Source organism: Bos mutus, chromosome 24 (genome assembly GCF_027580195.1).
Source record: "Bos mutus isolate GX-2022 chromosome 24, NWIPB_WYAK_1.1, whole genome shotgun sequence".
Taxonomy (NCBI): Eukaryota; Metazoa; Chordata; class Mammalia; order Artiodactyla; family Bovidae; genus Bos; species Bos mutus.
In genome coordinates, this window is record NC_091640.1 from 32,923,466 (window position 1) to 32,936,030 (window position 12,565).

Here is a 12,565-nt window from a genome sequence, read left to right on the forward strand (position 1 = left end):
CTTTATAGATGTAATGCAAACCCAGCCAAAACTTCAATAAGCTTTAGAAATATATATGCTTATCAATTAAAAAAAATCTCTAAAAATCAGTGGCTGAAACAGAAGCGTACCAGAAGGAATTGGGCCATCCGGGCTCTGAGCTGAACGTCCGCATCTGCTAAGAGCTCATACACGGCGAGGCGACCCTGCCATCGGTCACAGCGCTGCGGCAGAGGACGCTGCAAGAAGAAACAGTTCATCTTAGCCTGTTCCCCTGGTCTGCCTCCCACCCCTGTGGGTGGCTGATCATGCTTCAGTTTCTCTTGTTCATAACTGGGTCACCAACAGTGAACTTCCCTGCTGGTGGAATTTAGCACAGATGCAACCCATAATCGGTGTGGGAAAAAGAACCTTCTTTCTGTGCTCTGAGCTGTACCTCTCAGGGCTGATGGCCATCACCATCTCCACTGGTTTTGTGGAATACCTGCTTTGGTCTTCTGGGAAAGAGCCCCAGGGCCAGTAAAGTCTGATCTCTAATGCAGTCTTCTTGGAAATTGACCAATATCGTTGGTAGTGGCGGTTTAGTTGCTAAATCGTGTCTGACTCTTGCAACCCCATGGACTGTAGCCCTCCAGGCTCCTCTGTCCATGGGATTCTCCAGGCAAGAATACTGAAGTGGATAGCCAATCCCTGCTCCAAGGGATCTTCCTGACCCAGGGACTGAATTCGGGTCTCCTGCATTGCAGGCAGATTCTTTACCATCTGAGCCACCAGAGATGCCCCTGGTGGTGAGCCTTGTTATAGTATTTAAAAGAAAAATCTCATGTCCTGTTGAGAGCAAACCAGTATGGAGAAACAGTACAGTCTAGACTGCTACGTTATCAAGTAGACCTTCTGAGATGATGAAAATATTCTCTATCTGCACCATCCAGAACCGTAGCTACTAACAACACATGACTATTGAGACTTGGCATGTGGCCAGTGAACCATGGGAGCTAAACTTTTTCCTTCATTGAATTCAAACTGATTTAAACTTAGGCGGCTCAGTGGTAAAGAATCTGTCAGCCAATGCAGGAAATGCAGGAGGCACAGGTTCAATCCCTGGGTCAGAAAGAGCCCTGGTGGAGGGAATGGCGACCCACTCTAGGATTGTTGCCTGGACAGAGGAGCCTGGCAGGCTAAGGCCCACAGAGCTACAGAGTCAGACACAACGAAGCACACAAACGAATGGAAGCCTATTCAAACAGCCACATTTAACCGATACCATCTGAAACAGGATACGAACAGAATAAAGGACATGGAGCTTAAAAAAAGAAAGCCACCGCTCAGCAAAGGTCTTGAAATAATGCTTGGGACTTATGTATCCCCAGGAGAGAGTCCTTCCTTTCTTTAGTTTTGAAATCACTCCTCTGCTTGGTGTAGATGTCTCAGCCTCTTCTGAGATAGTCAAGAGTCACGAAGGCCATAAGGACTGTTTCTTCCTGTCCTGAGCCATCTCCACTTTTTACCCAGTGGAGCAGGAGCAGGAGTCAAACCCCAATCTGGAAGGCAGAAGGGGTCAGAGAACTGAACTGAAGGGTGGGCTTGGATGGACGGGTTATGGAGAAGTCCTGCCCCAGGTCACATGGATGACAGTCTCCCAGATTCCGATGGCAAGGTGACCCACCCATCTGGAAGTGTACATCCTGGTGGTTGCTAATGTCACCTAGAGATGAAACTAGTATTTTCATATAATGACAGAACATTCTGGAGGAACTTTGCTGGGCCATCTGGTACTCCTATTAAAAATGCAAATATAATTACATTTTTTTTTTTACCATCATCCCAGAGAAAAGGAAAGATTAGATTTTTTTTTAAGATTTTGAAAAGAAGCTTTCACAGTTTATTTTTTAGGGTTGCTGAGTGCGTGATATTCATTTAACAACCATTTCATCAAGTCTCATAAAATTTTCCATTCTAAGCTACCAAAAGACATTTTTCAGAAGTTCTTTTCTTTGCATTACAGAGAAAGTGTCCAACTCAAGTCATCTTGGGTTTGACACAAGGCATGTGAATGTAGAGGTCACAAAATGTTCAAAGTCTTAGTGGAGGATTGGGAGGGTTCACTGTAAGGGCTTCCTAGGTGGTTCATAGTGTTAAAGAATCCGTGTGCCAATGCAGGAGATCTAAGAATTGTGGGTTTGATCTCTGGGTCAGAAAGATCCCCTGGGAAGGGAACGGCATTCTACTCCAGTATTCTTGCCTGGAGAACCCCATGGACAGAGGAGCCTGGTGGGCTACAGTCCACAGGGTTGCAAAGAGATGGACACAACTGAAGTGACTAAACAGCATGTGCACTGTAGTTCCCCACATGCTTGCTCAGGAGACTCTGCCTTCCAGGGCTATTTATTCTACAATTAATTCCATTGGGAAACATCCTTTGCACTGATTCTCTAATCAAAGAATACTCTAAACATCTGCATACATCTTGATTCATTATGCAAAGGAAATGATTTTCAAAAAATCCTTGTCAGAGCTCTTGGAAGAGATGAACTTCATCAGGGTGAATTTGAAATTCCTCTGTCAAATTATTTTTCACGTGATGCTCGTCAAACATTAATGACCCCCAGTTCTTAATGGAGAATGTGCCAGGCACCCATGAACTCTACATGGTGTTTGAGAGAAAGGCCCTGGGTTCAGTGCCCACCATGGGGGTTACAGAAAAAAACAAAAAGGTTGTGCTGCTTCTTGTGGGTGTGAGTGTGTTAGTTACTCAGTCGTGTCTGACTCTTTGTGACTCCATGGACTGTAGCCCACCAGGCTCCTCTGTCCATGGGATTCTCCAGGCAGAATACTGGGGTGGGTAGCCTATCCCTTTTCCAGGGGATCTTCCTGACTCAGGGATCAAACCTGGGTCTCCTGCATTGCAGGCGGATTCTTTACTGTCTGAGCCACCAGGGAAGCCCCTGCTTCTTGTGAATCTGAGCCAAAATGCTAAGCAGAACATGCAGTTTTTCCAGAAAATGCAATATTTTTAAGGTGCTGCCTACGGAGAAGCCTTCCAATAGCGCACCAGGGGTGACGCTGGATCACATAACTCGTCCCCTGCTGGTTCTCAAGCTCAACCTCAAAAAGGAAACAATTTCTCAAGTTGGATAAAAACCAAAGTTCCCACAGCTGACCTCCTGCCTGTTCGGTTAGAGCAGACTCCCCCAGGGCAGGACACTTACCAGTACTTGCAGCTGTAGATGTCCACCCGGCCTGCCAGGTCAGCCCCGGGGCTCTGTATGTGCACTGCGACCTCAGACAGCTGGTCTGCTTCCGTGGCATACTCGACCATGATGACGTAGTGGCCGACCCGAGGGACCCGCAGCCGCAGGTGCAGCTCCACCTGTCGAAGAGCCCGAGATGTTGGAGAGAGGTGAGATGCACTGGATGCGTCTCCACAGGCAACAGTGAAACTGGGGCTGGGGGGACCCCTGGAGCAGTTTTACATGTCATCATAGTAAGAAGCGTGGTGCTTCCCAGGTGGCACTAGTGGTAAAGAATCCACCTGCCAATGCAGGACACGCCAGAGACACGGGATCTTTTCGATCCCTGGGTCGGGAAGATCCCCAGAGTAGGAAATGTCAACCCACTCCAGTATTTTCGCCTGGAAAATCCCATGGACAGAGCAGCCTGGCGGGCTACAGTCCATGGGACAGCCGAGAGTTGGACACGACTGAGTGACAGAGCACTCAGTAAGAAATGTGGTCCTGCAGGCAGGGATCCCCAATAAAATACAGGATGCTCTGTTAAGTTTGAAATTCAGATAAACAATACATAATTATAGTTTAACTACAATTCAAACTAAATGGGAGCATCTGGTATTTTTATTGTCTAAATCTGGTGACCCTACTAATAGGGGTCTCTACTCCCACTACCGAAACGGAGCAGGACTCTATGGTCCTTCCTCCCTCATGTCCTCATGTCCTCAGGTCCTCCCGACCATGTCCTCTGCTTGTCTTTTGTCTGTGGAAAAACTTTAGTCAAAGAATAAGTTTAATCAGAGAAGTGAGAAAATGCAGAAACAATGGAAAACAGTCAAAGGAGACCAAATAATCATAATGGAGTCACTAAACATAGTCAAGGACTTTTAGTTCCTTCTCAAGGGCTATAGATAGGTATTCTGAGCCATATCCTGGGAGCTGTCTTACAGATACTGAAATCCTCACCAAGTAGAGAAGTTAACTACATGATGAGCAGACCTCAGTCATGACATAAGATGCCACAACTGCAAGAACTGGCCTCAAGAAATTGAAACAAATTGACCCTGGCACTGAAGATTAAATCTATTAAAACAAGAAGACACTGGTCAAATTGCCAATGACCAGTTTCAAGCTGACTGTCTGGGCTGAGTGTGCGATTTCTGCGTGTAGCCCCCTCCCTCTCTCTATAAAAGCTCTTGCCCACTCACAGTCAGTGGGAGAAGCTGGCCTATGGACAGGAGTCTGTTCTCCCTGCCCCTCTTTTGCTGCTGCCAGCATCCAACATAAAGCAAACTTTCTTTTTCCCCCATCCTGGCCTCTTTGATGGCTTTTGAGCAGCAAGCGGCCGGACCTGGGTTTGGTATTATCACCCATATATTTGCCTTGTTTCTCAAGGCCAAAGATACTTTAAAACCTGAAGTAAAAAGGAATTTCCAATGGGTGATAAAAGGAATGGAAGTATGCCTCGATGGGCTACAAAGCTGAAAATATTCACTATCTGGTTCTTTACAGAAGAAGACGCCCAGCCGTGGCATGCCCTTGTGGTTAGGAGCCTGGAGTCTGGAATCACACTGCCTCCAGCTGTGTGACCTGGAGCAAGTTACTCAACATCTGTATGTCTCAGTATCTTCCTGTGTGAAAATGAGGATAACATAGTGCCCACCTCTTAAGATTATGAGGATTAAGTGAACTAATATGGGATGAGCTCTTCGAACTGTATCTGGCTTATTGTAAGCCCTGTATAAGGGGCTTCCTTGGTGGTTCAGATGGTTAAAAATCTGTCTGTAATGCAGGAGACCTGGGTTCCATCCCTGGATTGGGAAGATCTCCTGCAGAAGGAAATGGCTACCCGTTTCAGTATTCTTGCCTGGAGAATCCCACGGACAGAAGAACATAGTGGACTACAGTCCATGGGGTTGCAAAGAGTCAGACACGACTGAGCGACTAACATACACACACACACACACACACACACTGTACAAACAATGATGATTATAATTGTGGTTATTGCTTTTTGCCATGACTTTTTTTTAACTCAGTAGTATTTGGTGTGCCATACAAACATACTTCACTCTTCTAATGTCTGCCCTTCCTCCCATTCCATAGTACGAATGTAAAGTCATTTATTTAACTAATCCCCTATTGATAGACATTTAGGTTATCTCTAATTTTTCCTAAAACATATAAGGCTATATGATCATGTATCTATATCTATATATATAAGTATATATTCATATTTATATCTATGGAAGAAAGGGAAAGTGTTAGGCGCTCAGTCATGTCTGACACTTTGTGACCCCGTGGACTGTAGCCCACCAGGCTCCTCTGTCCATGGGATTCTCCAGGCAAGAATACTGGAGTGAGTAGCCGTCTCTTCTCCAGGGAATCTTCCTGACCAAGGTATCAAACTCAGGCGGATTCTTTACTGAGCCACCAGGGAAGCCCGTTTATATCTATAGCTGGATCTATATCCTTTTGCTAGTATTTCTGTAAGATTCCTAGAAGTGGAATTAGAATCACTAGATCAAAATGTGGTGCACATTTAAATCCCGAGTCAGTATCAGAACTACATTCCTTAAGCAGTTTAACCCACTTCCGCCCATAAGCTCAGGCCCTGTCAAGCTTCACCACACTTAATTAAAATCCTCCTGCCTCTGGTCTTCAGGAAATTCACATCTGCTGTTCCTTCCACACAGCTCTGAACCACACACCTGCTTATTTTTCACAGTGATTTTTCTATCACTTAAATAATAGAAAGACTTCCCTTCAGGAGAAAACGTAGATTATCCACACCACTTTCCCACTCGTTATACAGTGAAATACGATGCTGCCACTGGTCCACACGGAGAGGTAATTACCAACATCTCTCCCTTGGGATCTCCAAATGAGGGCTCGTCTGTTTTCACCCCACCACGAAACACACAAGGCCAATGAGCTTTCTCCCAGGAGTTACTATTGGCTGCCAGGTCTATCATAGCACTCTATTATAAATTTCTATTACTCTTCCTACTCCAAGCCATATGGGTTGGCTTTTGGAAGACTTGGTAGGGTTTTGAATATATCTGATGATAGAAATGGGTTTTGAGAAGCCAGACAAAAAATGTTTATCAGTTATTATCTTTGAAGGCTTCCCAGGTGGTGCAGTATAAAGTATCTTTCTGCCAATGCAGGAGATAAGTCTTAGCCACTAGATAAGTCTTAATCACCGCATCACCAGGGAACTCCCTGGGTTTCTGTATTTACATGGGTGGTGAAGCCATTTACTTAGGGAACTCCTAAATGGAATTTGAGATCCCTCTGGGATGACAAACCTAAACAGCGTGTCGAAAAGCAGAGACATCACTCTGCTGACAAAGGTCCGTATAGTCAAGGCTATGGTCTTCCCAGTTGTCACATATGGTTGTGAGAGCTAGACCATAAAGAAGGCAGAATATCAAAGAACGTCCCTTCAAAATGTACAGCTGGAAAAGACTCCTGAAAGTCCCTTGGACAGCAAGGAGATCATACCAGTCAATCTTAAAGGAGGTCAACCCAGAATATTCACTGGAAGGACTGATGCTGAAGCTGAAGCTCCAGTATTTTGGTCATGTGATGTGAATAGATGACTTATTGGAAAAGTCCCTGATGCTGGGAAAGATCAAGGGCAGAAGGAGAAGAGGGCGTCAGAGGACGAGACGGCTGGATGGCATCACCGATGCAACAAACATGAACTTGGGCAAACTTTGGGAGACGGTGATGGACAGGGAGGCCTGGCGTGCTGCAGTCCATGGGGTCTCAAAGAGTCGAACACGGGTGTTGCTCAGTTGGGTGACTCAACAACAGCTGAGATACCTAAGAGTAATGCCATGAAGGAAGTGGGCTGTGCTACTCTGTATATACAATGGGAGGTGTGACTGCACATACCAATATGAGAATCATCTGTGTAGAACTGGTGCCTCACACAATAGACATGGAGAAGACTGCCTAGGGAGGGACTACAGAGTAAAAAGACAAGGGCTAAGACTGAGCCTCAAAAATTCTAACATTTAATGCATAGACAGGAGGGTAAGCCTACAAATGATAGTTTGAGGAAGCAGCCAGAGAGGTACAAAGAGACCCAGTCTGCTCCTAAATTTTGGAATTTAAATTCTGCTCTTAAATTCAAGACGAAAAGACTGTTTTTAAACGGAAGGAGTGTTCAACAAGTATTGAAAGCTGCTGAAAAGTTGAACAGATGAAGACTGGAAAATATTCATTGGACTTAGCAGAGCAACACTAGCACAATCACTGGAAATCCTGCTCCCCTCCCCACAAAAAAATATTAATGGGACTGGGAGGTGAAGTCAGACTGGTGTGGGTTGAGGTATGAATGGAAAGTAGAGAATTAGAAAGTGTGAGTCTAGACAATTCTTGGTTTTGAAGGGACAGAGAGTTATGGAGCAGTGGTTGAAGGACTGTGGGAAGGGGAAGTAGAGTTTTCATAAAAATAGGATGAAAGTGAAAGTCACTCAGTTGTGTCTGACTCCTTATAGTCCATGGAATTCTCCAGGCCAGAATACTGGAGTGGGTAGCTGTTCCCTTCTCTAGGGGATCTCCCTGACCCAGGAATCCAACCGGGGTCTCCTGCATTACAGGCAGATTCTTTACCAACTGAGCTATCAGGGAAGCAAAAACAGGACAGAACTTAGCATTTTTTAAATGTGGGATGACTTCCAGTTCAGATGGCACAGGAATTCATATTTGCTGTACCCCTTTCTCCAAGAGACAGCAACTATGGGTGTGTATTGGTCATAAAAAGGATTTTTTTGTTGTTTTGCAACCCTACAGTTGTGACTGTAGCCCACCTGGCTCCTCTGTCCGTGAAATTCTCCAGGCAAGAATACTGGAGGGGGTTGCCATGTCCCTCTCCAGGGGATCTTCCCATCCCAGGGATTGAACCCAGGTCTCCCATATCACAGGCGGATTCTTTACCGCCTGAGCCACCAAATAATGTTTTAATAGTAAAACAACAACAACAAAATAAATTTGGGATTAAAAGGAGACAGATGATGGAACATAAGTAAAAGAAAAACTTGAAATGGCACCAGGGCTGAAGTCACAGGCTTGTTGTTCTCCAGGCCAGAAGCAGGCCAGCAGTTCAGAATATGCAGCGTAAAGAGAACTTAAAATGCTTTATATGAGACAGGGGCCAGATCCAGGCTCATTTTTTGAAGCCAAAGGATGAGGGTTCCTTCACATCATGCAAAGCTGAAGAAGAAAAAAAAAAATCACTGAAAACCTGCCATCTGGGTTTCAGCTTTATAAAAAAATGGTGGGATATGGAAAACAAAGATCAAAGATGAGGCCCAGGACCAAGAACTGAGTTAAGCACCCGAGGGCTCAGCGTCTGAATCTGTACTAGCCCCAGGACTACAATAATAGACGTTGGCATATTGTTATGCCTGGCTCTGGGCTAAGGGTACAGAGAACCAGACAGACAAGCCAAACTGAGACGGATGTAGGGAAAGAGGGAGAAGATAAAAACATCTCATTCAAAGTAAGCCAGTAAGCAAACAAAATAAGCCTCCACGACATAAAGAAATCTAACGTTAAGAAGAACAGCCAAGGGGACTTCCCTGGTGATCCGGTGGCTAAGACCTCACGCTCCCAATGTGGGGGCCTGGGTTTGATCCCTGGTGAGGGAACTAGATCCCACATGTGGCAACTCAGACCCAGCACAGCCAATAAATACATAAATATTTAGGAAAAACAGAATTTTTCTCTTTTTTAAAAAAAATACAGGCAATAATATATCATCAAGTGAAGACAAGTTTACCTCAGATGAAATAAACTTTATGAAAGTCTGATGAAGTTTTAAAATAAGTACACTGGTTCCTAATCCAGAACTCCCAAAGTCTGAAAAGGAAAACTTGTTTTCAAATGTGTTTGGTTACAAAACCTAACCTAACTCTAACCAGTCATCACTTGATGGTAAAATCTGACCTGAACTAACTCCATATATACTGTCTTCATGTATCTCCCTTGGTGTGTCTATTCATGCTTTTCATTGGAAAAATATTAACTTGTCTGACTACAAGGTGCTGTTCCAGAACCCCCTATTGACGTTATGTATGTACGTAAAATCTTATCTTTTTAAGATTTTAAAAATTCTGAATTCTGAACTATACCTTGCTCCAAAGATGTTGAGAAACTCAAAAAGATTAATGGAGTAACTCCTCTTTAAAAAGTAAATGAAGTTATGAAACAAAAATTGGCAAAGGAGAAACAAGAAAAAAGGAAATGTAAGACAGAGCTAGTAAGAAATCTTTTGAGATGAAAAGTACATGTTACATGGAATTGGGAGGCTGAATAAAATCTAGACTAGAGACAGTGAACTAGAACATTCGTGGATTCTAAGAGTCTCGAGGAAGTCACTCAGAAAGCAGTGCAAAGAGCCAAAGAAACATATAGATATTAAAGAGCAGTTAAGAGACAGATTGAGAGGCTCCAACATTCTTCCAGTCTGACTTCCAGAAAAGAAGATGAAAGGATTTGCAACAAAGTAATATCTGTAGCGGAGAAGGCAATGGCACCCCACTCCAGTACTCTTGCGTGGAAAATCCCATGGATAGAGGAGCCTGGTGGGCCACAGTCCATGGGTCGCTAAGAGTTGGATATGACTGAGCGATTTCACTTTCACTTTTCACTTTCATGCACTGGAGAAGGAAATGGCAGCCCACTCCAGTGTTCTTGCCTGGAGAATCTCAGGGACGAGGGAGCCTGGTGGGCTGCCGTCTATGGGGTCACAGAGTCAGACACGACTGAAGTGACTTAGCTGTAGAAGTGGCAATATCTGTAGAGATACTATCCAAAAGATTCCCAGGATAAAAGACATGACTCGTCACATGAAATTGCACTTTGAGTACTAAAATAATAAAAATAAATCTGCACCTCACATAAAAATGAAACTTCAGAACATCACAAAGTACATCCTGGAACTTCCGGTTAAACATATAGGATGTAGCACACCTATTTAGTGATCCTCCCTCTCAGAAATCCACAAAAATAAGGGTAAATATTTTTTGAATCATAAACCTACAAAGAAAAGAGAATAGAGAAGAGGAAAATAACAGACCAGAGACATGAAAAATTTGGAAGCTAGAATGCAATTGGATGTTAACTAATTGAATAGATCAAAAAAAGATGAAACGTGTGTGTGTGTGTGTGTGTGTGTGTAGGTTTGGGTTGGAGTTGAGGTTGCTGTTGTGGTTGGAGTTGGAAGAAAAAAATCTAAGAAATCTCTCAAAACATAAAACAAGATAAGGCTATTGAAAAGGTGGGCTAAAGATAAAGAAATAACTTATCAAAGGAATAACTCAGGAAAGTTTCCCAGAGAAGTTTCTAGAGTAAAAAGGGCACCACAGCTGTTGGATTAGGCTACCTCTAGAAGAAGTGAGTCCCCCATCAATTCAAGTATTCAACAGAGGCTAAATGAATCAATATCTGACAAGGATAATGTAGAAAGAATTTTTTCCAGGAAGAGAGATCAGATGACTCCTAAGACCTTCTCGAACTCTGTTGGGCTGCCCTGGTGACCTGGCGGTAGAGAATCGGACTGCCAATACAGGATTGGTCCCTGTGTCAGGAAGATCCCCTGGAGAAGGAAATGGCAACCCACTCCAGTATTCTTGCCTGGGAAATTCCGTGGACAGAGGTGCCTGGTGGACTACAATCCATGGGGTCAAAGAGTCCAACTCTAGCTACTAAACAACAACAACAACAAACTCTGTTAGTCTCTGACTTTTAGCACAGTGATCTTAATGCTTCATTAATGCTGTGCAATAGAGCTTTCTGTGATGGCAAAATATTCTGTGATGTGTGCTGTCCAATACAATGGGCACTAGACGGATATAATTACCGAGAGCTTGAAATGTGGTTAGTGTACCCAAAGAACTGAATTTTTAGCTTTACTTAAGTTTCATTAATTAAAAAAAATGTATACTGAATCAGACAGCATAAGTCTCCAGGCCTTCAGATAAAACAGTAAAAAAGGATTTTTAAATAAAACTGGACAGCTCAGGGCTGAGTTGTATGCATCATGCAAATAGAACAGCTCCGAGCTATGGCTCCAGGCTAAGTCAGAGGCAAGAACAGCTCCTGATGAATCATCGGCATTACTTCCTGGACATCAGCCCTTCCCAATTGTACCTCCCTGCTAAGTGGGGTACACACACACACACACACACACACATCTGTGTATATGTGTATGCATGTATGTGCATCTGTATGCATACACACAGCAGGGACAGGGAGAGAGACAGTGGACTGAAGATTAGAATGGAGAGGAAGTAAGATCATTTTGTTTTTCCTGATGCATATTATTCTTTTAAATTAATTTTTATTGACGTATATTTGCTTTACAATGTTACGACAGTTTCTACTGTACAGCAAGGTAAATCAGCTATACCTATACATATATCCAGTACTTTGGCCACCTGATGCGAACAGCTGACTCATTAGAAAAGACCTTGATGCTGGGAAAGATTGAAGGCAGGAGGAGAAGGGGACGAAAGAGAAAGAGATGGTTGGATGGCATCACCGACTCAATAGATATGAGTTTGAGCAGGCTCCAGGAGATGGTGAAGGAAAGGGAAGCCTGGCGTGCTGCAGTCCATGAGGTCGCAAAAAGTCGGACACGACTAAGCGACTGAACAACAAATACATATGTCCTCTGTTTTTTGGATTTCTCTCCCATTTAGGTCACCACGGAACACTGAGGAGGGCTCCCTGAGCTGTACAATGGGCTTGCATTAGTTATCTACTCTACGTTGTTGTTTAGTCGCTAGGTCGTGTCCGACTCTTTAGTGACCCCATGGACTGTAGCCCACCAGGCTCCTCTGTTCATGGGGTTGCCCAGGCAAGAATACTGGAGTGGGTTGCCATTTCCTTTTCCAAGCGATCTTCCCACCCAGAGATCAAACCCGAGTCTCCTGCACTGCAGGCGGATTCTTTACTGCTGAGCGATTGGGGAAGTGATTATGTCAGTCCTAATCTCCCAATTCATCTCATCCCCAACCCCCTTTCCCCTCTTGGTGTCCATAAGATTGTCCTCCATGTCTGTGTCTCTATTTCTGGTTTGCAAATATGATCATCTGTACCATTTTTATAGATTCCATATATATCCATGCATATTGTTTTTCTTATTATAACAAGTAGAAAGGAGAAGAGGGCAGCAGAGGATGAGATGGTTAGATAGCATCACCGACTCAATGGAAATGAACTTGGGCAAACTCGAGGAGAGAGTGGGGGACAGGGAAGCCTGGCATGCTTCAGTCCATGACGTCACAAAGAGTTGGACACGACTGAGTGACTGAACAACATACTTTTTTGGGTAAAAATAA

General features: G+C 44.0%; 1 protein-coding gene across 1 annotated transcript in view; it reads right to left on the reverse strand.

The window, feature by feature from the left end:
• LAMA3 (laminin subunit alpha 3) overlaps positions 1 to 12,565 on the reverse strand; it is a 259,483-nt gene that overhangs the window by 126,137 nt on the left and 120,781 nt on the right. The window contains 3 exon segments of the mRNA XM_014479149.2: positions 111 to 190; positions 193 to 218; positions 3,189 to 3,349. Coding sequence (XP_014334635.2) covers positions 111 to 190; positions 193 to 218; positions 3,189 to 3,349 — 267 coding nt within the window.